Source organism: Amblyomma maculatum, chromosome 10, assembly GCF_055883805.1.
Source record: "Amblyomma maculatum isolate TAMU_Amacu chromosome 10, ASM5588380v1, whole genome shotgun sequence".
NCBI lineage: Eukaryota > Metazoa > Arthropoda > Arachnida > Ixodida > Ixodidae > Amblyomma > Amblyomma maculatum.
The window spans coordinates 59,667,542-59,692,490 of record NC_139353.1 but is presented as its reverse complement, the minus strand read 5'-3'; the positions used below and the strand labels follow the sequence as shown (position 1 = coordinate 59,692,490).

Below are 24,949 nucleotides of genomic sequence, written 5' to 3'. Positions count from 1 at the left end.
GTGGGAGTGTGACATTAGAATCAACCTGCCATGACATTTGAATTCACAGTACCTCTATGCCACGGGCAGGAGCTGCCAACTCGTGTCGCTCCTTTCATATGGGAGGGTGATATCAAAATCAGCCTGCCAGAACTCTTTGCATTCACGTTACCCCTAGGACACGCAGGCATGTCCATACGGCTTGGTTAAAGTGGGACTTTATATGTGGGCTGGTAGCTTACGCTCTCGCGTTATACACTTAAAGGCTGAGCTTAAGTGTCCCCAATAATATGGCGCCCTACACTGATTCGGCATGATAGGGAAATAATGTAGCAGGCAAAAGACTTTTCCGCTTCCATCCAGGTTTAACCAGAGATAAACCACAGATTCTTTTATTTTTTTTTATATAAATCATTTCAACCCCTTAAGTCAACCTGGCTGATTCTATGCAGTTAAACCGTCCTCTGCACTGCAAGGAGGCAGGTAGAAATCTTCACAAGATGGCATTACTTTTAGATTACTGAGGTGTTTTATGTATAATCACATGACTCAGACCAACAGGTGCTTAATGGCAAGCAGAATTAGCAAATACTTGGGACACTAAGACAGAGGATACAAAAAAAGAAAATGCATGAATCATGAAATGATCCACAGAGGCATAAATAAGCACTTCGGAAATGGAGAGCTTAAGAAGGGAAATCTTAAGCACAGCAAGGCTTACAAATCAAGTCAGAGAACAAAGGAAGGCTGAATCACACTACTTAGAGGTGTGATCAGAGGCCATAAACAGTCATGAAAAGGAAGAAACAGAGTTTCAAGCAAGGCTGAAGTGCCTCAGTTACAAAAGCACTGGCAAAAGAAATGATAGGAAGGGGCAAGTCTGAAGTCTATGCATGCTGTAGAGATTCAGCTTGGACCCTAGAGAGCATGAAAAAAGCAGAAGGCACGCGAGGGTGGCAGCACTCCACCGCAGTGCTGCACGAGACGAATGGGTCACGCAAGAAACCCCAATTGAGACAGAAGAGCACACAGCAAACACGGAGTTTCCTCTCCATCACCCTTTTCCTACCCCTTCGTCTCCGTCTAACGATGACTGGAAGTCGGCTCCATCCGCAATGGCCACGCGGAGCGCATTGTGCTGCAATTCAATCTCTTCCATTGTTGCGGTGATCTCCTTGATTTCGCGCCGGAATTCTTCAAAGGAGCGTTCCTTGGGCTGCTTAACTGCACGGCCTTGTCTGCGGCGGGATGCTGACGAACGCGATGCAGTTTGAGGTTTGCGGGACAGCTGCTGAAGATTGGCCCGTACAGGCTTGCGAGGAGCACGCTTTCCCTGGCTGGTGGAAGGCTCGTCGCTCTGTAGGGAAGAGGCCTTGAAGCAGAAGCAGCAGCGAATGTCGCAGTGCAGTGAGGTTTATGCATCCATTTTTTGCCACAGGTGCGCTTACCACCACAGCTGATGATCCCAAAGTTTGGCCCGCTGACGAGAGGCTCTAGCAAGTTTCCTCTTATTGGGACATCGCAATTTTCATAGGCCACGTTAAAAAGTAACATGCCGCAGCTTAAACAAACTATGAGAACCCTCTCACTCCGGAAGAAGGCCACATCTAAAGAGAGCCACGAATCAACCAGATCAAAAGCTATAACTGCTTCTATTAAAAGGACTCTGAAAGGATATTTCCTAAAGTTTGAAATAATAGCGCCTAAATTATTGGTATTCTATCACTTGTCATAGTACCACAAACATGTTTAACACAGACAATATCTGTGATCAAAAACTCCACCTCTGCTGCTGCTGCTCCCCCCCTTTTCAACTTACAGAATACAGAAAACAGGTTGGGACTGCTCCCGGCTGTGTCATGTCCCCATCCCTGTCCCACCCCATCCCTTCAGCACATCCAATGAAAGAAGCCTCGCCCAGTTACCAAGGCAAAGCAGCCAATAATGAATGGTGAGGCGCTGCTGTCACTGGTTGCAAATAACACTTATTCAAAATTATTTGTAAATGTTAGGACCTAAGCAGAATTTTTACAACCACAATAATGCATGGTGAGGCATTGCCCTCACCGGTTGCAAATAACACTTCTTCAAAATTATTTGTAAATGTTAGGACCTAAGCAGAATTTTTACAACCACTTTGCAATGAGACGGAGGAACCATTAAGACGAGATGTATCCCTTTCGAATGTGGCATACGCACAGAGAAGCAATTTTTCGCTACCACATAGTTAAAACAGTGCTCCCCTACCTTATAGTGCCCACAATGTACAGTCTTTTTCAAAAGTGTAGAGCCCAGGAGGTCTGCTTCTGAGCTATGTTGTAACGCTGATTTAGTATTAGTGGAGGTCATTCCCACTGGAGAGGGACGTAGGACAAAAAAAATCTTACCATCAAGAGATTCGGAACACTGGAAACGCATTACAAGCCATACGAAGCGGTTCAGAAGCAGACCTCTACACTTTGGCAAAGACTGTAGACCCTTGCGCAAAAGTGGAGAGACCATGCATTTTGACAAAACTGCACACCAATTTTTTCTGACAGTCAGGCGGTTATTTCTAAGTTATGCACAGGGTAGCCTTACTAATATGCTTGCCATCTTGCCCAAGCAAATTATTCAGGTGCATCTTTTTATACGTGAAAATAATAATTGCAGCAGTTCATGTGGCCTCTCCACTTTTGCGCAGGGGTGTACAGTCATAAGCAATATGAGAAAGAACAAACTTTTTGCACAGAATTGCGAACATTCTCAATATTTCTCTATTTAATATGATGGCAACCTACAGACATTATGCATCCGTAAGAAATCTCTTTAAAAAACTAAGTATTCTGCATTTGTCAAACAAAATTATAGAGTAATCAATAAATGAATGCTCAAACTTTGTTCTAGCTGATATTGCTCATAACTGTATAATATGTCCAGCTTCCCCAACTACTGCAGCTTTGTATGACACATGCAAGTTTTATATGCTGCTGCTTTTCACAAAATCAAGCTAACAGGAGGAAGCTCGCAAGTAGTAAGGTGTGTGTATTTAACACATCAGATCTAATCAGTCAAATTACTGTTAATCATTAGCATTATAAACAAGAAAGGACAAGTTCTCAAATGCGCTTCTCATGCTAAATGTTTACACTGCACACGGCTGACAGGGGCAGTACACAAACCAATATCACGGAGAAATAAAAAATTTCAACAGTCCACAATTATGAAAATATAGCTTGATAGTATATCAGAACAACAAATTCCACAACAGCACTAAATCATAATGATTTACAAAGATAAACTCAATACTAGCTCAGGTATATTCGCAGAGGCAGACAATGTAAAGTTAGCAATGATAACGCAACAGTTAACATTTATCAGTGGTTACCTGAAACACTAGCAAAAATAAAACTGCCAAAACAGTGCTCAGTCCTGTGGGCCCTGTATGCTACAGTTTCTAGGGAAAACTGCATATGTCATGAAGCCCATAAAAAGCCTAAAAAATTGTGTTTTGTACCCTGACAAAAATACTGACCATAAATTTAATTTAAAAAAAAATGCACCAAAGCTACACTTTGCAATTCACCAGTCCACAAACAAGTTGTCCGCACAAAGTGATTTTCCACAGGGCATTTTTCAAAACACCAATAACTGCCGAAAACCCACATGAGGAATGGAACAATGTGATGAAAGTGATAGAAAAAAAAAAAATGAGTGAAAAGACATGCAGGAGATAACATGCATACTACAACATGCAAAAGAACAAATTCACTAGTAACTGCACTAGAAAGCAAAACATTTATTTCAAGCATGCAATCCATTTTTTATTCCGGATTTGGGAACCTCCACCCGAGCAGGCACATCACTCAGTAACTCTGCGAGTGCTTCGGTGATCAGCAGCACAGCGACGCTGAACTCTCTCTTCATTGGTAAACACATGCGATACAACCAGAGCTACGAAACACGAACGCCGTTCAATATTCCCCTATGTAAAAAAAGCTCCGTACAATACTAGTCAACAGGAAGAATAGCGTCGTCTACTAGAGCGCTGCGCCATTGCCGCCGCCTAGCTTTGCCCTAGTGGCCGAAACACCAATCCACGGTAGGGTTCTCGGACATGTAGTGATCGACCGGTGCCCGCGATGCCCGCCTTAGATTAAAAAAAAAAATAAGAAGAAGAAAAGAAAAAAAGAAACCGCAAATGTGGAGCGCGCTCGCCATAGCCATAGAGAAAGAAAAAGTACTGTGCGCTTTTAAAACGTGATAGATAAGATGCAGGGATAGAGAAAACAGCCGACTGACTTGAAGACCACAGGGTTGCCAGGTTGTGCTATAAATAGTCAAATTGGGCTACTTTATGTTGTGGTTGGCAGAAAACCTTGTTGGTTGGCTATCTTTGGGCTAACCTGCGTTTTTGCTTGAAATGGACTCCCTCACTGTAGAGGATTAGCATAATTGTGACTTTAGGACTTTTTAAACGAAGGGGAGGGTGGGCTGAGGTATGTCCAGACAAAACCTTGTTTCCTTCCCTTTCCTTCTTCCTGGTGTTAAAGTGGTCAAGCAACTTTTAATGGACAAATTTGGAACTCAGCCTCTCCTCAAGGCTAGTTAAATTTTCCAACAGAAAAGTCTCCTTCCAATATACCACTCTTGCATTATTCCAAGCAACTAGTAGAGGGAAGTTCTAAGTAAACCCAGGAATGTATCCAGTTGACTTCAAGATGGGGAGAGGTCCTTTCAACAAAGGCAGTCAATAAATGGTTGAATAAATTGTGTACTGTAATGGACCTTTTTCCAGTAGGGCTCTCTAAGGGCTCCCAGTATTCAATCAACCCACCCCTTAAGTTGACCTCTTGACAGCATTTACAGGAACCCAGTAACAGCTTTCAAAATTGCAGGTAAGCTGACAGGCACATGTTTTCCAACCAAAACCCTCCTTCACACACTGCATTCTCATCCTGCACCAATGGTTAAAGATGTTAACCCAAGGGGAGAAGTGCCAGTCCACCACTGTATTCTTTCTAGGCAAGAGAGGGATTCTCTACAATCTGCACAAAAAAACCTGAATTCCAGACATAAACTGAAGGCCATTATTGGAACCACACAATAGCTGCCCTCATTTCCCCTTGGCATTCCCAGTGTCCCACCCCTGCTCTGAACACAAAAGGAGCAGATGAAAAGTTTGCAAAGCCCCATGTCACAATGGTGAGATGATAGCACCCTTGTGCCTGAGAATAAGTGCAGTTAGTATTTTCTGAGAAGCTTATTTAGTGAGTACTTTCATATTCTAAAGTTGACTGGAGAATGGACCATCTTAAATTGAGAACCTCTCTGAATGACGATTTGTGCAGAAATTCCTTCCTAGTAATGGGTAGGCTTATGGTTTCCCTCCCCCCCCCCCCCCCTTCATCCCCTGTTAAACGATGGCATTGACAACAGGAAGCTGGAAACAGACAAGCTGGGAGAGGTGGGGACAAAACACTGCCTCCCCTCCTAAGGCCTACAGGATGCTAGCACTGCAGGCAATTATTGTGCAGCAGTTCTTGGTGTCTATGAAGCGAGGGAGGTCGTTTCCAGGAAAAGCACGTGCAAGGAAGAGCCCGTGGCATCCCGGCGAAAATGGCGGCCGAGAAGGCTTCGCACAATAGGGCTACCTGAAAAAAGGCCTATTGTATGAAGTTTTCTGGTTTGGTCATTTTAATGTGTGGACGTTTGGTTATTTTTGAGCTACATCGCGCAAAAAATTCGGCGGGTCATGCTGTGAGCACCTGGCAACCCTGGTCACGTAGGTATCATATGGTTCCTGGAAAGACTTGTGTCAACGTCCACGACCTCTAGATCTCTCGAGCGGCCATGCTTCGCACTGAACCGTCGGAAGGCAGCAACAAGGTGCAATAAAGCAGCGTTGTCAATTCACAGATGTAGATTTATTAAAACAAATTTGCGATAGCATACAAGAACGACACAGCTCGTCCCGTCAGTCACCGCACAGGCGGACTTCGGTCAAATTTGACGGTCGCGAAATGTATCAATCGTACCACAGCTAGGTTGAAACGCCCTCCTCGTTACATGAAGCCTTGTAAACACAGATGTTACATTTAGGCTATCCCACCAAACGCTGTCCACAGCTTAAATGAAAGCTTTTTCAGTTCCCGCGATAATATATGTAGCCTTATGTGACACGTCAAACGCTTGACAGCCATCATTAAATAAAAGAATAGCAACATTATGCGATAATCTGCGTGCACGATTAAAAAAAGATACGTTCGATGTACGCACGAAAAATATATGTTAAATGGCCGTCTTTTGCAGCATAACGCTTACGTGGTCACCATCCGGGAAAGCGACTGACTTCACGTAGTGCTTGCACAGCTGTAAGATATACCAAACTTTTAAGCAGACAAAAGAAAGTTGCACATGCAATCAGCCCTGCAATTATTTTTCAGCGCTGATCTGGCTAGTCGCCTAGTGGAATATCACGTGATGGGAATAGCGAAATTGGCTAATACTTGGTGCCCCGATTGAACGAACGCATGGCGAAGCATGCTACGAGACTAACAATCACTCGTTACGAAGATTACATGTTAACTTAAGAATATGTAATTGCCAAAAAAAAAAAAAAAAGCATTTGGGAGCGAGCCACATGTGCCACGAACGAAACGTCATACACCACCTCGGGCACGTACGCTGGGCCGTTTACAGCGCACAATCGGTCGATATATTCATGTAAGGCGCGGGAACAGCGAACAACAAAGCATTCACAAAACTGGCAGTGGCACGAAAACGATACCAATCATACAGATTCTACCTATAATCAAGCGCACGCAAAACAATTCCGTCGCCTGTGCAGTACGAGCAGATCCGTGCAAGTTACTGAAGGCCAATGGGATTGCCAACGTATTCTGGTTCGGAAGCTGCTTGCAGCGAAGAAAAAAAAAAAGAAGGCCACCTCACAGCTGACAACCACGCAAGCTAGTATTATGGAGGTCAGCGACTGCCGGATCTCAAACAGCCACTACACGCTACGATGCGTTGGCGGATGTTATTAAACATTTCTAACAGAGGTGGAAGACTACGTGAAGGACGGGCGAGATAAGACAAACACGCACAACTGCACGGACCCGCCAAATCGCACGCGTGTCAGTCGATAGCGATGCTGACGGGCGCAGCGAAAACACGCTGGCCACGGCTGGTTGCGGCGGCGTGATTTTTTTTCAGTCACGTGAGTGTCAGGGCAGCGAGCGTGGCTAACTGGCTCCGCGTCCGCGCACCTTCGACACACGCGAGCGGACGAATAGCGGTCACGTCCTACAGCACGCCACGGAGCTGGCGGGCATTGCACCAGACATTCCCGGGCGCCTACCATACATGTGACGCGCGACGAACGATGACGGGGAGCCGATGATACGGCTAGGCTTAGCTCCCTGAAGAAAAAAAAATTGACGAATGATCCCGCGGCATTACGAATACAAGCCCCGAAAGATGCGGGACAAAATGTGCTGATAATTCCGGTAGCGCGAAACGCTAGTCGCCCACGACCGCATGCAGATCGGCCGTCTTGGAAGGCCATTAGACGCACAAGTCAGCTAGCTAAGCGAGCAGACAGGTCGCCTGGCGGGAGAGGCCGATGCAAGCGTCGACGTAGCGACGAGCGGCGTGGATCGGCTGCGGGCCATGCTGGGATATCGGGCGTGCGTTGCGCGCGACAAACAGATAAAACAGGCGTGGGTATTTTCGCACCCCGCGAAGTACTCACGTCGCTTTCGACGTCCACGTCGCGTTCTTCGTCGCTCATTCTTACTGCTGACGAGAGCCGGGCAGCGGGAAGACAGCGTCCGCAGTCGCAGTAAGTAGCTTCACGGCTTCACGTCTTTACAACGCACGTCACAAGACACCTATCACCGATCCACGCTGCAGCAGCGAGAGCGGGTATGGGCGACGCTAGCGCCACTCTGGCCACGCGGTTCCCTACCCACGTGCGCGCCGTGACGTCATGGCCGCCTTGTAAACATAAGAGCAGCCAGGCGGGCTGTGCCGGTGAGCAGCTGGAGAACGCCGAATGGCGCGGGAAAAAAAGAAATAGCGAAGGGAGCGAGGGAAGGGGACCTCGAAAGACCTGGCAGGGGGCCGAGGCCCCTGCAATGCCGCCGTGTGCGGAGAGGTCACGTTTTGCATTGCACACAACCATAGGGAGCCTTCGAACTGAACGAGGTGCTTCACCGCATTGATTACGGCAGTTTTGCCGCGCTAGGATAGCAGACGACGCCGGGAGCACAGGCTTCGTCGTCTGCGTTTGCCAGCACGACCGACTTACGCGCAGGGCACGTAAAAATTGGCCGCGGACCATTATTTCTGAACAAAGCTTCAGTGTATCAGGAAGTGTCACGCAACACAGAAGATAAACTATCGTTGGAACACAGCTGTTTTTCAGTTTTTTTTTTTATTTCATTCACTCGCAAAAAAAAAAAATGAAAACGGATGGTTTGAAAACGTCTTAGGAGTGCATTATACGCTAGACGAAAAAGATACTGTGAGCGCTGTATGACGCTTCATCTTTCACGCGGGGGCACGTGCTGCTTCATCTTCATCCTTCCCTCAAGAGGAGATCCATCGAACGTCATCGCTCAATGCGATTCGCTTCGGTGTGCGACCCGGGCTTCAGGTTTCTAATAAACCTGGTCTACCAAGCCCGTCTTCACAATACTTATTTCTGTTTTTTCTGCAACGCTTGTATATTATCCGGAGCATTGCTTGCGTGGATGTGCGCTGTAATATAAATCTCGTAACGAAAAGAAATTATTTATCCGTGGCGACTTCCTTCTGCTTTCTTCATTTTTTTTTTTGAAGCATTTTGTTACTATCATTTTCGTGTCCTAATTTCATTCTCAGTCAATATTTAGCTATGTCATCAATGTGTATGTTGTTTGTGTTCTGTAGTTAGGCTGGTAGTATTCCCCAAAATGAAATCAATAAATTTTTTCTCTTCCTCCTCCGCTCTCTGGTAGTCTCTGGAGTTTTCACTTCCCGTGACGCTGTACTAAGGTAGTACATTCATTGCATGGGCTGCCACCCCACACTGCACCCAGGTAGCAGGAAACGTTACAATAACTTCATCAATTTGTTATGTATGTTAAAAATAACGTTTTTTCCTGGTAATAACGTTAATCTAACGTTAAAATGTAATACATACTGTTATCTGTTGTCTTCCTAACCTTTACGCAATGTTTAACATAAAACTGAGTACTCATGACAGCTTGTATAACGTATTTAAACTTAGCAAATTATGATTTTATGTTTGAAACATCTATGTAATGTTCCATATAAAACTAGAAATCAGCACATAAATTTCATTGCACAATTAAAAAAATTCATGCTCAATGTCAAAGCAGTAACCATATTATAATGGAAGCCAAGACAAAACTCTTCATTAACATTGCAAGTATGGTTAAATAATGTTTATGGAGCGATAACTTATAACGTTTTTAAAACATCAATACAACGCCAAGAATCGTTCAACATCAATATAAGATTACTTCAAGGGCCTAATTCAGCACCTTTTCAGGGCATTTTCTCCGATTTTGAGCAGTAATGACAAATTTCAACTACTAACAGAACATTCCAATAAAACCTCTTGGCGCCGTGCCAGCCACAGGCTACATATTTAATTCAGGAATTTTAAAACCATGCTAGTTTATAATTCACCACTAACGCGTTTGACGGCACCTGTAATGGGCAGCATACAGCTCGCCACGGGGAAACGCAGTGCTTCTGTACCTGTGCGGAGACATTTTTTCCTGCTTCCGACACTTTTTCCGGAGACGTTTTTAAAGAATTTGTATTTATCGTCACTCGGCTACCATGCACAAACCGCACGCGTGCACGTTAGCCTAAACGACCTCACTGTGACATTCACAGCTGGCGGAGAACAACATTAATCGCGATTGTAATGAGCCGCCTCTCATTTAAAGGTGATAGATTTTAATTTTACTTTATACCCCCAATTCTTTAAACATCGTGTCCTACGCTGATTATCCACAGTATGCCTCATGATTGATGTTCGCTCGATCTACAAGCGTGAGCACATGCATCTTGATGATGACAATATAATTCACCGTCCCTTGTTGCGTAAGGCTTGTCAGCGCCATGACATGATAGTTTACAGCCCGGCGTCTTCAGCCAAGCTTAAAGACGCGACCTTGTTAAGGCAGTGCGATACGTCGATGAATTTTTATATTTTATATCGCTCTGACGACGCAAAACAAAGTGCTGCCCAGATTTCTGTAAACTTTAAAGAACACGGCATCTTTTTCATGTAGCTACTGCGCATGCGCGAAGCCTTCCTGGCCGCCATTTTCGCCGGGATGCCACGCGTAAATATGGGGAGGACTTCGCTGCGCGTGCTTTTCCAGGAAACGACGCGCCTCGCTTCATCGACGCCATGAACTGCTGTAGTGCTAGGGTCTTCCAGGACTTCGGAATGGACGCTCCTCCCCCAGCTTGCCTCAACAAAGACATGGCCACGTTTGCCAGCTTCCTGTTGTCATTGTCAAGGTTTAATAGGGGATGCGGGAGGGAGGGGGGGAGGGGGGTGGTAGCGTGTCCGGGTATGTGCACAGATGACTCACGCTTCTCTGCATAGGCTAGCCAAGACCAGCCCTGTGCTCAAATACTGTGTGGAAAATTAGCCCCTCCACTATGAAGGAGTTTACTCACAAATTCTCCGTAAACGGTCCTGTCAATCTTACTTTGCCTAGAGGCCACAATAGGGGTTCCCTATTGAAAATGGTCCATTCTCCAGTGCTCTTTAGCATACGAAAGTAGTCACTGAATGCTTCCCAGAAATATAACCTTTGCACAAGGGTGACATCATCTCATCATGGGGACATGTGGCTTCGGAACTCTTTTCTCCTTTCGTGTGCAGAGCAGGGGTGAGACATTGTGCGAATGGGAAGGGGAAATGAAGGCAGCTATTGTGCCCTTCCAATAATGGCCTTCAGTGCATGTCTGAAATTCAAGTTCGTGCAGATTATAGAGAATCCCTCTCTCTTCTTTCCAAGAAAGAATGCTGTGGTCGACTGATAGGATTCTCCCGTTGCCGGAATGCAGTGTGTGAAGGTGGGTTTTGGTTGGAAAACGTATGCCTGTCAGCTTACCTGCAATTTTGAATGTTGTTACTGGGTTCATGTAAACGCTGTTTAGTCCGGTCGGGGAGTTGAAGGGTCAAGTCGAGTCAAATCGCTCGGCCCCACTACCCCGCTGCTGTCAGTTCGACGACGTGTCGGCCCTCACAGACGAACGGGTGTCGTTAGGCGCAGTGGGAAACGCGGTGAGTAAAATTAACACAGGGTACTGAGGAACACTGAACTAAAGGGACGCGCTCTCGGCTACAGATGCGTTAGTCAAGACAGGTGCTTCTAATGATTACATAGCAGATACAGGGCTGGCAAACATATTCTTACTTTCTTTTTGTTTTATTCGAACAAAAATCACTTACTGCTACTGCTACTACTAATACTTTTTGTGTTCTCTTTTCTCATTCTGTGAGAGGGTTTGGCACGACCCGTCGTAGTTATAGGGCGCATGATGCGGCGGTCCAATCGCTTTTGCTGAACTCTGTCTACCTTTCGCATTTTGTTTATAATTAAATTGATGATTTTCTGCAAGATTGTGTTTTGGGGAGAGAGGGTTTAGTACGCTTAAAGTTGAACGAGGATCATACTGAACCGGCGAATGGTCCCTTCTTGTGTTTCTGTGTCTTTCGCTGGTTCAGTATGTTATAGATCTGCACCAACTAGCCCAAATGGGCAACATGTCGAAGGAGAAGTTGCACGAATGTAGCAACGAACCAATCGTGACGACGTCTGTGTCGATTGGGCGTTACTGGAATAAGGTTTGCACCTTGAGAGATTAAAACCAAGCCTGAGAGCACATTTCTTTCACCTGACGGTTTCGTATCACCATGTTGCCTGAACAGGCACTCCAATGCCAGAGGCATGATAGCGATTTATCGAGGCGGAGAGACTTCAAACGGGGAGTGCAAAGATCCCATCTGCTCGGCTCCCAAAGCAGCGGCATGAGGGCATTACAACTAAACCATGCCAAGGCAAAAGGCATCGAGGCACCCTTACCGAGCAATCTGCTTTCGTGACGTCACATGCCCGCCGACCAATCACGCGCCTGCACGCCTGCAGAGGCGTGCTCGTAACTTTTAGAGCCTGCGAAGCTTCAAATGTGGGTGAAAGAATGCGGGTGTTTGTCACATACACCTGCTAACTGATTTTACAACACTACGAGGCTTGAAATGGTCGACGCTGACGCCGACGGACATTTTTTTTTTTTTCTTTCTGCGTGGGTGCGCTGACGCCCTCGCTTTAAAGGAACACTGAAGCGGTTTTCAAATGTACCAATACTATAGGCTGTTGAAGTAGATTATTTGTTGATCATGCCTGTGAAGTTATTTTTTCGATTATGCATAAAACACCTGCGCAATCATCGACTGAAAGCACGCAGTTCAAATTTTCCGCGCCCCGCGCCACAGCTACAGAGGAGGAAAGCGGAGGGAGAAACCTCGCTTCTCCGTCCGTCGTGACGTCACCGCAAGGAGCCAGAGGCATTCAGAGCCAACGGAGGGGGTTTTTCGGCGTGCGTTGTTCCTCGTGTTGCGTGCGTTGCGGACGTACAATTAGCACGTCAATTTAGCGTTGTGCACCTTATATAACACAGCTCTGCATGTGTTCGGATGCACGAACAGCTGTGGACTCGACGATGTAATCTTCCATTGTATTAAAAGCACGCGGCGCAATGCGGCGTTGCTGAGAAGAGAGATAAATTCAAGCCGACCAAAGGAAACATTCTACTCGAAGCATTTTGTAACTGTGACTACATGCAGTTTGTTTAATGCGATTTCTATAGGGCTTTGACAAAAAGGCATGGCTGAACCATGACGCGGTTCCTTCTGTTTCCTTGTACAAAACAGTCGGGACCGTCATCTGCTATTCGTTCACTGACTGCAATCTCATGATGGGACGGTCAGACAGCATCCGCATGGTTGTATTCGCGTGTCTCGGTTTCTTTCTTTTTTTTTTTTTTTCTGCGCAAGAGCTTCACGCAATGGCTTCGGTGCTAAACATGGGCAGTAGCACGCGCAATCATCTTCATGCAAGGAGCTCAAAGAGCGAGGTTTCCTTCGGTGCGTCCAAGCAATCAATCATCGAAGTTGTTCATATGCATGGCCTTGCGAATTTGCACCCGTTGCTGCCTCATCATTTTACATAGCCCTGTCTTGTTTGGGGATGCACATTAAGTTGGAAATGAAAACGACGAAGCTCTTGTAAGAAAACACATTTCGGAACACGGCTTTCTCAGGAAGGTATGGGTGCGGAGGAGCTGAAGCTTGGCTTTCAACATACGTCAGCCGTCAATTCACTAAACGTGTATTGTGACAGTACGATAAAAAGGAAAGGCTTTCAACGTCTGGCAAATGTCGTATGACTCAAGCAGCATTCTGCGCGCATTTGACTTGGTCTCCAGCACAATGGCCCCGTCAATGCCTCGTATGCATTTCAGAGCTCCGCAACCGCGCTTCGCTTATTTTTCATTTGTCTGGTGGTAGCTGTGTACTGTGTCACTCTTTCTATAGCATTCTTCGTTTCTCCAAGGTACCACGACTGGCATTCAAAGCAGGATTTGGTACACCAACCTTTGGGTTCATTTTTCACAATGACCTTTCGGGCGGAGCGAGAGGCCTGAGACGGAGGTAGTCGGCTAGGGCATTGTTCACTGCCCTTCCTTCCCAGGAAAATGCGGGCCGAGGTTTCGCTGAGGGCTATGTAGTTTCTGCTAATAATGACACACACTACTTTTCAAAATGCCTCACTGTAACCAAAGCAAGTTTTCATGCCAAATCTGCGTTCCCCACAACGGAAGTGCTGCATCGTTTGTGGGCGCATCTGGTACGGATACATGCGGTAAAAACCCCCGATGGTCATTCGTGTGGAAATGACATGCCATAATGACATTTACAAAGCCGCAGAGAGCTGCGATCAACCCAGCGCAGCGAAGGAGCCGCATCGGCAGCTTCCCCGGTCCTCAGAATGTCGTCACGCGACGTCTTGGCCAATCACGGGCGGCGGCGCGCTCCACGGTGAGCCCCGTCGCGCGGGCTGCGTATTTCTGCTGAAAAAAGGCTATTTCTGCTTTCTTCTGCCTAATTTTAATCTGATATTCGAGTTCGCAGCATGACAAACTATGGCTTTCTGCTGAAAGCCCAACTTTTGCAAAAAGTGCTGCAGTGTCCATTTAAAGCGAAAGTGTAAATAAGCTATTTTAGAAAATTAAAATATTTCTTTTGTTCCGCAAATCTTTCCTACAGCTGTGGAGAGCGCTGAGTGATATCTTGATTTCGATATATGAAAAGTTGCTTTCGAGGCACAATTTCAAATGCAAGTTGACTTATCTACTCCCGTTTCACGTCACTGCGCGCTGACGGGCACTTGGACGATACACTAGACGTTTATTTCACAAACCGCAGAAAGGAAGTCAACATTTGGTTAAGTATAGAAATGAAATGTAGAAATGCGTATGTTTGTGCGACTTTTCACTAGTCCTAACAGTAATTTGGTATATTTGAAGATTAGATTGATTGTGAGTTATGATTAACACCAGTCGGGCTCGGTGAAATAAGGTTGCATATTTACTGCATAATACATATATCCACGTGAGAAAAGGACTCATAACAGCGTCTAAATAAATTACCACGTGGTAAACACCGCGAAGAACGGTATTCGGAGTGATTTAGCTCAGCACGCGATCCGTGATTCGTCATCTTGACGCGCGCCGTGATTGGTCCGGACGCGACAGCTCTGCATGCAGACTTCCAGCACACGTGGCGCCACCTAGCATCGTCGAGTCGATCTGGACATGCGTCGTGCACAGCCGGATTTGAGGGAGAGCCCACGCTGCGTTGTAGAACGCGCGGTGGCGGGTCTTGGTAACGAATGGCGGATCGCGCTGTGCTAATTAAATCTCTCTTGAGTTGGACGCAGTCGCAACTGCATGGTTTTGCTCTTCGCAGTGTGTAATATTTTTAGTACGCGAATAAAAAGAAACGATGGTTTCGTCAGATTGAAAATGTCGCACGAAGGATACATTTTTGGAACTGTCTCATTAGAGAGATTTAGCACACCGCGATCCGCTACCGTGGTCCGCCACCGCGCTTTCCACTGCGCATGCCCAGATCGCTTTAATGCCGATAGATGGCGCCACATACTTGATGTCGGCACATAGACCTGCCGCATCGGAACCAATCAGCGTGAGTGCCCCGCCCACGAGCGCTAGAGGGTCACGGTGGCGGATCGCGGATCACGGTATGCTAAACCTCTCTATTGCTCTGGCCACTCGAAAGGTTTCTTGCGCGGCGGAGAAAGAAATCGCTGCACTTGAAGGAGCCCTTTTGCGCTTCCCAATTTACAGTGACCTACCCAAGGTATAAAGGAAGGCAAACATAAAGTTTAGCCGCAGGCCTCCGAAGAGAGTTCTCGCTTCTCCGCTCACTGAATGAGGCACAGCACAGGATTTCAAGGAATGATTATACTTCGTCTCACAAGATGAGTGCAGCACTGAGAAAGGCAAGGGAGTCCTGGCCCATTCAGGATCACAGGTACTATAATAGGTAATCATACTCTTAACTGTCTCTGGCCCCTAAACACTACAATAGTTAATTGTGCTCCTGTTGTCGCCCCCAACCAATTCGGGCCGAGAGGCGCGTAGGACCACAATTCCCTATTGTAGTGCGCGTGATCCTGATTGGACCAGGTCGCTCCAAACTTTCCCAGTACTGTTAACAGCTTGTGAGACCCTTGTGAGAACAGCTTTTTGTCCCCTTGGAAAACATGGTGATAGCAATTGCCATCAATGTACAGAATGGACAGTCAGAAACAGGCGTTGAGCTTTCCCTTTATTTTTCAGCAGCAAACTGTTGCTTACATTGAAAATCTATTTTTCTAGTACTTTGGAGTAACCTCCACGCACAAAGAAAGAAAGGTAAGAAAAGAGATATTGACTTGACTGAGTGTTGTGGGCACACAAAAAAGCCCCTCGCGTCTGAGTTACTGGCGGATGCTGGCGTGAAGTCCGAATCAGGTCCAAGGAGGCTTGGCTTTGTCTCTGATGGCTTCGTGCCCGTTGATCAACACTTAGCCGTGCAACGTAGTGGACCGCTGTTCGAAGTGAACGGGCAGGGGCATTGATTGAACTTTTATGCAAGGGCTTATAGACATAAGCCTTGCATTGTGGTCAAGGGAGGTGGCGGCTTGCCTCCCACGACAAGGATAGCCCTTCCAGGAATTGGTAGACCAGTATATGACTGACCAGTATATGACTAGCAGGAGAACCACGAGAGGATATTCGGGACGTGTGAGAGAGAAAAAGGAGGATGAGGGAATGCCCACCGAGTGGATGCAGCGCACAGTACGGAGAATATCCACGAAATAAAAAAGAAAAAAAGCAGAAACATCACGGAACAAAAAGAAGCAAGCAGTATCATCAATGGGATTCTAACCCATGGCAGTGGGCGAAAATATTTTATAAAAGAGCAGGGAGTCGAGGGCAGGAGTAAAAATAATGAAAACCTTGGTGAATGGAACTTGGTTTACGGACATCTTTCGTCAGTTGGTATCTTCAGCGAGTCAGCTGGCAAGAAGGAAATGATTCCTGAACGCCGTGACGATGATGCAGTGGGAATGAACGGGTGATAGAATGTCGTCTCGAGAAACACCGCGAGCTGAAAATGCAGCAGCAAGGAGTGACGGACATAAAATTTCAGTAGACCTGTGTTGGGGTGGATACGATGTAAGTCGAAATAAATTTTAACTCCCCCTGAAAGAACTTGAAGCGCCCCGAGGCGGATATCAACTTCGGCAAGCAGCGAAAACGAAAGCTGTGCTCTCTCGTTTCCTTGCTGTTTGCTAACGCGCGAACGAAACGATTCCCGAGCCTTAAATAAAGTCCGTAGTGAGGAAAGAGTATAGGTCACCAGCAGGAATCCGGGTCACTCTCAAAGTCCATGCTAATAAAAATTAAACTCCCGCCCTCTCCCCTTCTGCTGGATAGAATAAATTCGACTCCCCGCGGCCTCCTTCCCTCGAGAAAAAAAAAAAAAAAAAACATTGTGGCTATGCGCTTCTATCGTGGCCTTGCGTTATGCCTTCAAAAAAGAAAAAAAAAAGAATGAAAAAAGCTTGGGGATCGCTTAATCTTCAAATGAAGGGTGAAACGTGATAGCGCATTTTCCTTCTATTGCTATTTTATTGTACGACACTGCAGTGCTCCTATACATGCTGCTACATCCCGAACCGCAACGTATTCTCTATAGGCCTTCTCTAAAAATAAAAAATCCAAGGGCACTATGGAATCTACCCTGCAGTTGTTGCACAAGGTATGTACATCGCGCGCCCTTGTTGAAGACAACCATCGTTCCCATGAACGAATCGAAGTTCACCGGCGTTCTATAATTAGTTTACAGAAAAGGCAAGGCGCAGTATCTGTCACTCGCGAAATCCTGCTACTATCATCCTCACGGTAGACAAGAATTATGATGCGATTTTTCACAATCCCGGGTGTGGCGTAGTTGGTTAAAGCGCTCTGCTGGGGATCCGAGGAGACAGGATTTTTAATTAATTACTAACTAAGGTTAGGATATCATCGTTAACATCTGAGTTAAGTTATATTATCGTCACTTTAGGACTTTGATTCTTTAGAACCGGCCGCGCATTGATTTGCTGTTTTTCGTCTTGCTTGTACTTGTGTAAATATTATGTTTTTGCACTTTATGTTTTTGTGTTTTCTTTTGTAATTGTTGCCCCTCCTGCCAGGACCCTTCACTGGGTCTGGAGTATGATCAAATAAATAAATGAATAAATAAACATGACGTCGTCAGTTTGATTGACCAGATTCCTGCTGACTAAATTTTCGACATTGCCGCCTAACCGGATGTGACGTCACATAGGTGACAGACTCGTGGCCGACAGTATGAACCGTTAAAGGCTTTCGCCTTAAAAAGAACCATTGTGGCGTATGTCCTGCTTACACCGTTTCGGTCCGCAGTATTGTGTAAATAATTGATAAATGTGTAATGTTCGACGCGCAGATGGTCTGAGTTCAATGCTCATCACCAGAAATTGCGCCACATTATTTTATAGAATTATGTTCCCCCATTACAGGAACCCAATCGCCAAGTTCGACTTCACTTGGACTTTTCCATGAACTATACATTGCACATTTCCAGAACCTCGATTCATTATTTCCGACGACGATGAACACAGCCGGATTTTTGCACCACGAGCTAAGTCCTCAGAGCTTCCGCGTTAATAAATAAATAAATGATGATAATGACTGGCAGAGTTTTTTCACGCCCTTGTGGAAAAATTCAGCATACCTCCTTATCACATGCATGTTTCGGAGGCAATCTCATGATCCCCGATTCCGCATTGAAAGGAATGCAGGAAATATATATGCATGCTAAAGCGCTTCGGTGAAGAGCTCTACATATTCCCAGCACCACCGCGGTGCCCTCCGAGGCCGGCCGCTTCCATCTCCAGCACGAGCCATGTGAGGCTTTCGATTCCGGGGACGATTTCCTCTTCGTCGGCCGCAGGCAAAGCCGCCGAGGCGCCGTTCGTTTGACACGACCTGCTGGGCAAGACTTGAGGTCCGTTCGGTGGCACCGTCTCGTGGTACTGTTGGACCTGGCCGACATTCGGCTGTTGCAGAGGGCCCTGAAGCCACTGAAACTGCTCCTGCCATGGACCTGCAGCTACGACACCGTGCAAAAGAGACTAAGAGTTAAAAAAAAAAAATGAGTTTAGAATTCGAGGGACTGACGTTATTGGTAACGTCGTTTTGAAATGGTCGCTGGAGTGATTTCGAAGTAAGCCGTATTCGCTATTGTGAATGGTAGAGGTTAAATATGGATCACTCGAGAGGTAGTAATAAAAGGGAAGATGGAAATGAAAATTATCGTAGGTAAAACTTTGGGGGACACAGCCTTTAACTCGGGCCCTTTATTACTTCGCAGACACGGACACTGTCTTTCTTTTCTTATTACTAAGGGCAAGACACATAATTGCAAGTCGAACAAACGTGCCTTCATGGCCTAAGATCTGGCGAAGTTTACATTGTTACAGGCAGCAATATGACGCTTGATTGACGTAGAGACCTTATAATCACAATTTATCTGACGATATAATCACTTTCACCTCCGTGTGACCTCAAGACCCTTTCGACCAATCCTGATTTCAACATGCCGCCAACAATGGCGGATTTTCTGCCGAACAAAATATGCAAAGTAAAACAGGCGATGAAATTACTTGCATTATAAGGCATACATTCACACAATAAAATATGTATAGTCTTTTTTTCTAATTCGTGTTCCTATGTGCATACATATAAACGCGAGTGTCCTGTCACAGTCTTTGCATGCAAGTATATATAGCCAAGGCAGTTAGCATAAAAACGGTTGAAATAAGGCGTAAGCGGAATTAAACTGAGATTTACGGAGCCGATTTACCTCTAGCGCCTCTAGCGACGTCGTACGAAACCGGCTGGCGCTGGATGCGGCCGTCGCTTCTTGCTCCGTCGCTCTGGTCGGCCAGCCAGACGGATGGCGCAGAGTGGCTGGATGTCGTCGAGCTCACAGAAGGCGGTGCACCATGCAGTCCGGGCAAGAGGGAATCGTAGCTGCCAAACTGTCGAGGCGGAGCGACAGCCTCCACTCTGCGGGACTTCAATTCGAGCGATGAAGACATGGACAAGTCCTCCTCGCTGCTGCTTGGTACCGGCGAAGGCGTCGACGCCGCGGGGGACCTGTACGTAGAGCTGGTACTGCAATCGCCAGACCCCATCAGATTTACATGCGCGAGTGTCAAAATTCAATACGCTTTGACAAAACTAATTTTCATCGGCCGGCGACAGGACCAACACCGATCTGTGACGTAAGCAAGATGCTGTGCTGTCGCAAGGCTCGGCCGACTGGGGTGAAAAGAAGACTTAGCGCCCATAGAAATACATAGAACCAAAAGGTTTCGGAGTAGTTTTCCGATTTCGCAGTGCACCCATGATATTGTATTACGGTGCATAGTAACCATATGAACATCGAACACATTCTTAAAGTGTGAAATCTGATTACAGAAGCGGAGTGTTTCTAAAACAGCACGAAAGTGGGCGTACCAGTCGGGAGCAGGACCCATAAAAATTAACACATGCAAGGTAAGCTTACCAAAATAATTTTCCGGTCTCGAAGAGCCTACGTCCATAAATGCATTGTGTTTTAGTGTTTGTTCCGATCGCTCTGGTCGTGTTTATGTGCGTGCGGTTTGACTCGCAGACAGCATACAAATCAGCTCAGTGACCAAGTGGCCAGTGTTCTTTTTTGATTTGCAGTGAGGTCGTGTTCCCATTTAGACACGTTGATTTCACTACGCACCACCTTGTCTCCCTGTGTCTCCGTTCGTCCGCCTACACCACGAGGAAATGGTTACCTCAACTGGTACTAGATCATATAATTTCAAAAAATAGATAAATTTTCAGATCGACGTTAGACCTCATGGAGGCAACCAAAGTAAAGTAATTGAGTTAAAAATAAGATGACTTAATTTTGGATGGACTGTGATTCGAATTTAGAGCATTCAAGTATAGCGAGGTGGGCACACTACTATGCATAGGTCATGAGGGCTCATTGAATAAAGGTAGACCAAGTGAATGCACTCTTAATCAAACATCGACAAAAACGCTAAATACATTTATAAAAGAGTTGAGATGATCAAAAAAAGTTTTCTTAAATACCCTATTACTTTATTATTTTTTTTTTCAATTTTGAACGCACCGAGTGATTTTCTTTATGAAGCTTTTTTGTTGCCGGCTTCAAACGGTGGCTCAGATGAATGATCAGGGCGATCGACTGCTTAACCCAAAGTCGCCGGTCCAATTCCAGCCGCGGCGACCGCTTTTCGATGTAATTGAAAACAGGAGCCAGTGTATACTGTGCGGTCTCTAAATTTCCGGGGCCCTTCCCTACGGCTTCCTTTGATTGCTTTCGAACGTGTTTAAGGGCCCGCGGCAGTATTCTAATAATTAAAGCAAGAAATCCATCGAGATGGTCTCTGTGAGTATTCGAGCCAAATTTAATAGACTGGCGCATAATTCGCAAATAATTTTCAAAAAGAGCTCCTTGCGATCGTCCTCAACCGTTAGGGTGACTCATCCCCGCGCACAAGCCTCCCCAGTGACGTCATCATAATCATCATCAGCCTGATTATACCCACTGCAGGGCGAAGGCCTCTCCCATATTTCTCCACTTAACCCGGTTCTGTGCTAGCTGCATCCACTTGACCCCTGCGAACTTCTTAACCTCATCCGCCCACCTAACTTTCTGCCACCCCCTGCTACGCTTTCCTTCCCTTGAAATCCACTTTGTTACCCTAAGCGACCATCGGTTATCCTCTCTTCGCACTACATGTCCTGCCCATGTCCATTTCTTCTTCTTAATTTCCACTAGAATGTCGGTAACTTCTGTTATTTCTCTGACCCACTCTGCACGCTTCCTGTCTCTCAATGTTACCCCTACCATTTTTCGTTCCATAGCCCTCTGGGTTGTCCTCAACTTAAGTAGAACTCTCTTGGTTACGTAATCGGAGCTTACCGGTGCGCGCACTCACGGACGGAGCGTGGTTGTTGTTGCTGTGGCTGCAGGAAGAAGGAAAAGAAAATGCACGGGCCTGCTACTGGCTCTGTAGCTGAGCCACCTCCGCTGCCTCGTGCAGACAGAAGAGAAAATAGAGAAGAAAGAAAAGGAAGAGGGAGAGAAAGACGCGCGCCGCAAAAACAGCCGTCGTCCACCACCGAAGCGGTGACGGGTGCAATGACGGCCTACAACAGATAAAACTTCGGTGGCAGGCTAGCCCCCGCCGCAAGCGGCGGTGACCTACCTGCCCCAGCGTGGTGGTGCGCCGTCGCGTCGCGTGGTGCGCCGTGCGCTGAGCTGAGGATGGAAAGGAGGAGCATCATTTTCGGTCGACCATATGATTGGTGCTAATGAAGCTACAACTTAAAAACTTTCGCAATGCGAAAAGGACTGCTGGACTACCTAATTGCTTGTGCACGTTTTCTAGGTTTAGCTTTTCATTCGCCCTTAAACAGGGGCTTTAGAATGGGGTGACACTATCGGTAAGGGGGACAGAGGGAATAGCTGGGCGCAAGTGCGCATGCGCAGAACCATATTGCCCCTAAGGTTCTTTGGTGAACGGGCGACGCTAACCCAAAACTGGTGAAATAGCGTGGCTCCCAAGCGACGGTTAGCGAAGCGGGGGCCACTCTCCTGCTTGGGTCTGTGGCTCACCTTCTCTATAAACGTATGGTGATCGAAGCTTTATACTTGACTGAAGGGGCCCATATCACTAAATCCCAGTGAAAAAAACGCCTCAAATTTTAAGATTCCTTCACAATTTCGACAGCATACAGGCTTAGCGAGTAAACATTCGAGAAAGAACATGCGAAAGCGCGGCATGTTAAAAAAAGCTTTGCGTTGTTGGCAAAAAAAGAAGAGGAAGAGATCACCAAGGATTCAATCTCACATGAAATGTTGTATTGTTATATATCACAGCTCTTATTTTAGGCTGACGTAAATAAATGTAAAAAATAAATGAATTTTCTGAAATTTACATCCTCGCATTTCACATTTCAGTCGAAATGGAGCTGCGAGCCTGAAAACCCCCTTATCATATACATTTTTTTTTTTCCAAAGCGCTCACGCGTGCAAAACAGAAGGGCAGCATTTTCCTCAAACTCAAATGTGTAACAGCCTACAGATAAGTAGGAATATAGATGCAAACATTAAAAGATCGGTGCTTAAGCGAATAGCGAAGGACACGTGCGCGAAAGAGGACATGCAAGGAAAGTCGGCCAACAGGTGTCATTCAGGCTATCGCGTCATACCCTTAAAGGGACTCTGAAACGATATTCATGACAATATTTTATTACAACGGACCTGCAGAGGTAGCCCTAGTAAGTATTCAAGTCAAATTTAAAAGTTCTGCGTGGACACTATAATGTACACTATTTTTTTTAAAGCGCTCCTGGCGGTCGCTCATAATCGATTAGGGCGACACCTCACCGCGCGTTCGTAGTTCGTAGCCGCTCCTTTCCCATTTACGTCACAGCCTGGGTGTGCTCTCTCGTTGGGCGCTCCGCGGGCGGACGGGGCGCGATGGAACGTCGACGGGACCTGCTTTCTTAGGCCGTGTGCGCCGAGTATCAGTTTTCAGGGTGTTTTGTCAGAAATGTATTTTAAAATTAACCTTGTTTAATTGGCACAGAAGAAGGGCCCAAAGCGAAGGTGTCAGGGGAACCTTCTATAACAAAATGCCTAATACAAATACAAAAAAAGGACAAAAGGAGGAGTATCAGTTGTGATCGCCGATATCATCGGTGTTACGGAAGATATAGCTTAAGAATTTTCCATTGCGGAGAAGGAAATCCAATCGTACAAACGTTTTTTTTTTCTACCTCGAGTAGACGGCATTCCATGGTCCCTTCAAAGTCTCCCAGCCCTATTCCTTCATTGTTTTACACTGCTCATCACCGCCGAAAAAGACTACTACTCTCCATTCCGCCTCCCCCTCTTCCCCCCCCCCCCGTCCTCGAAATTTAAGCCTCCTCTCCCTCTAATTTAGCTTGCCCGGCAACCCCCATGCTCAAACAAATGATACAGAGTCGCACTCACAGCCTCCCGTCTCGCCAGAGCTGCTGCGGAGGAGCGAGGAAGTCTTTCCATGGGGACGAAGAGGGTCCAGATGGTGCCAGGTGACCCAGGGGCAGTGGTGCTTGTCCGACAGTGCCACCCCATGTGGACGAAGAACGCGCTCGTACAAGGCTGTTGCTGCTGCTGCTGCTGCTGCTGCTGTGACCGTCGGCGTCACCGGTGGAGTAGGCGGCCGAAGCAGGTGGGCCCTGGCGGCTGCTCTGTGCCCTTGCCGAGGTGGGAGCCGGTTGCCTCCAGAGGTATACCGGCTGGCGTTCGGCGTTGTCGGTAAAGTTAGCGGCCGAGAAAGGTGGGTTCGGGCGGCTGCTCTGGTCCCTCGCTGAGGTGGGCACCGGTAGCATCCGGTGGTATGCCGGCTGGCACTGCAGCCGGGGCACATAGCTACTGCCAGCCGCTTTGATGTCCCGCCGACGGGTCATGGCACGCTTGTTCTGGAACCACGTCTGCGCATTGAGGCAGAGGCGGATACTATACGTCAGGGGAATTATTCGGAAAACGAAAGAAGCGGATTATTAAAAGTTACTTCAGAAGATAGCGGATAGCAAGGGTATACGTCCTACTTTATAGACAGAATTTGGGCAGTTTTGCTCATGTTGAAACGCGTAGACACGGATAAGACAAGGTATTGAGGGAGCATGCAGCCTATTACAAGGTTTAACTCCCCGAACTTGGACGCCATACGCGCACTGCAAAAGGTGCGACGAAACTGCTCCTGTGTGCACGGCTTCCGATTTTCGAAAGGTTACAGATGCGCATATGCGCAGGGGAAAACGCCGGCTGAAACGGAAACATGCGCCTCACCCTGGTCTGCCTCGTAGAGATGCCCAACTCGCTGGACAGCTGAAACGTCTGCATGGAGTCGATGAAGGGGTGACTTCTGAAGACCTCTTCCAGTCTCTGCAGTTGCTCGCGACTGTACTTGGTGCGGGAGCTGCGCTTCTCTTGCGCATTTTCTCCCGATGACGCCATGTTGGGGACTGGCTTTGCCACGTAGAAAAAAGAAAACGGAAATGTCAGATATTTATTCTACACAGCCCGATGACAACAGTGTGGCTTATACTAACACACACACACACACACACACACACACACACACACACACACACACACACACACACACACACACACACACACACACACACACACACACACACACACACACACACACACACACACACA

The 24,949-nt window shown here is 46.7% G+C and overlaps 2 protein-coding genes across 5 annotated transcripts in view; both read right to left on the bottom strand.

Annotated features, from left to right (window-relative positions):
* Positions 1 to 7,895, bottom strand: part of LOC146176619 (protein max-like) — a 28,935-nt gene extending 21,040 nt beyond the window's left edge. Inside the window, exons 1-2 of one of the 4 annotated variants that reach the window (XM_084582885.1) lie at positions 7,715 to 7,895; positions 1,049 to 1,351 (exon numbers count right to left, since the gene is read on the bottom strand). In XM_084582885.1, coding sequence (XP_084439011.1) covers positions 1,049 to 1,351; positions 7,715 to 7,753 — 342 coding nt within the window. In that variant the 5' untranslated portion in view covers positions 7,754 to 7,895. The remainder of the gene's footprint in view (positions 1 to 1,048; positions 1,352 to 7,714) is intronic. The other 3 variants (XM_084582886.1, XM_084582887.1, XM_084582888.1) reach the window with 3 other exon arrangements.
* A 10,429-nt stretch (positions 7,896 to 18,324) lies between these two features.
* On the bottom strand, positions 18,325 to 24,739 carry LOC146176618 (uncharacterized). The gene is made up of 4 exons (XM_084581343.1): positions 24,572 to 24,739; positions 23,732 to 24,213; positions 19,523 to 19,836; positions 18,325 to 18,763 (listed from the first exon to the last, which is right to left on the bottom strand). Exons 1-4 carry the CDS (start codon positions 24,737 to 24,739, stop codon positions 18,498 to 18,500), a joined length of 1,230 nt encoding a protein of 409 aa, XP_084437469.1. The 3' UTR covers positions 18,325 to 18,497.
* Between the last annotated feature and the right edge of the window lie 210 nt (positions 24,740 to 24,949).

What these genes read in the sequence shown, in the direction of transcription:
- LOC146176618 (XM_084581343.1), bottom strand. Translation starts at nt 24,739, where the DNA reads ATGGCGTCATCGGGAGAAAATGCGCAAGAGAAGCGCAGCTCCCGCACC. An exon ending in TCTCTACGAGGCAGACCAGG is followed by an intron (nt 24,214 to 24,571) that starts GTGAGGCGCATG and finishes CTCAATGCGCAG; the next exon opens with ACGTGGTTCCAGAACAAGCG. An exon ending in CGTCGCTAGAGGCGCTAGAG is followed by an intron (nt 18,764 to 19,522) that starts GTAAATCGGCTC and finishes TCGTAGCTGCAG; the next exon opens with GTCCATGGCAGGAGCAGTTT.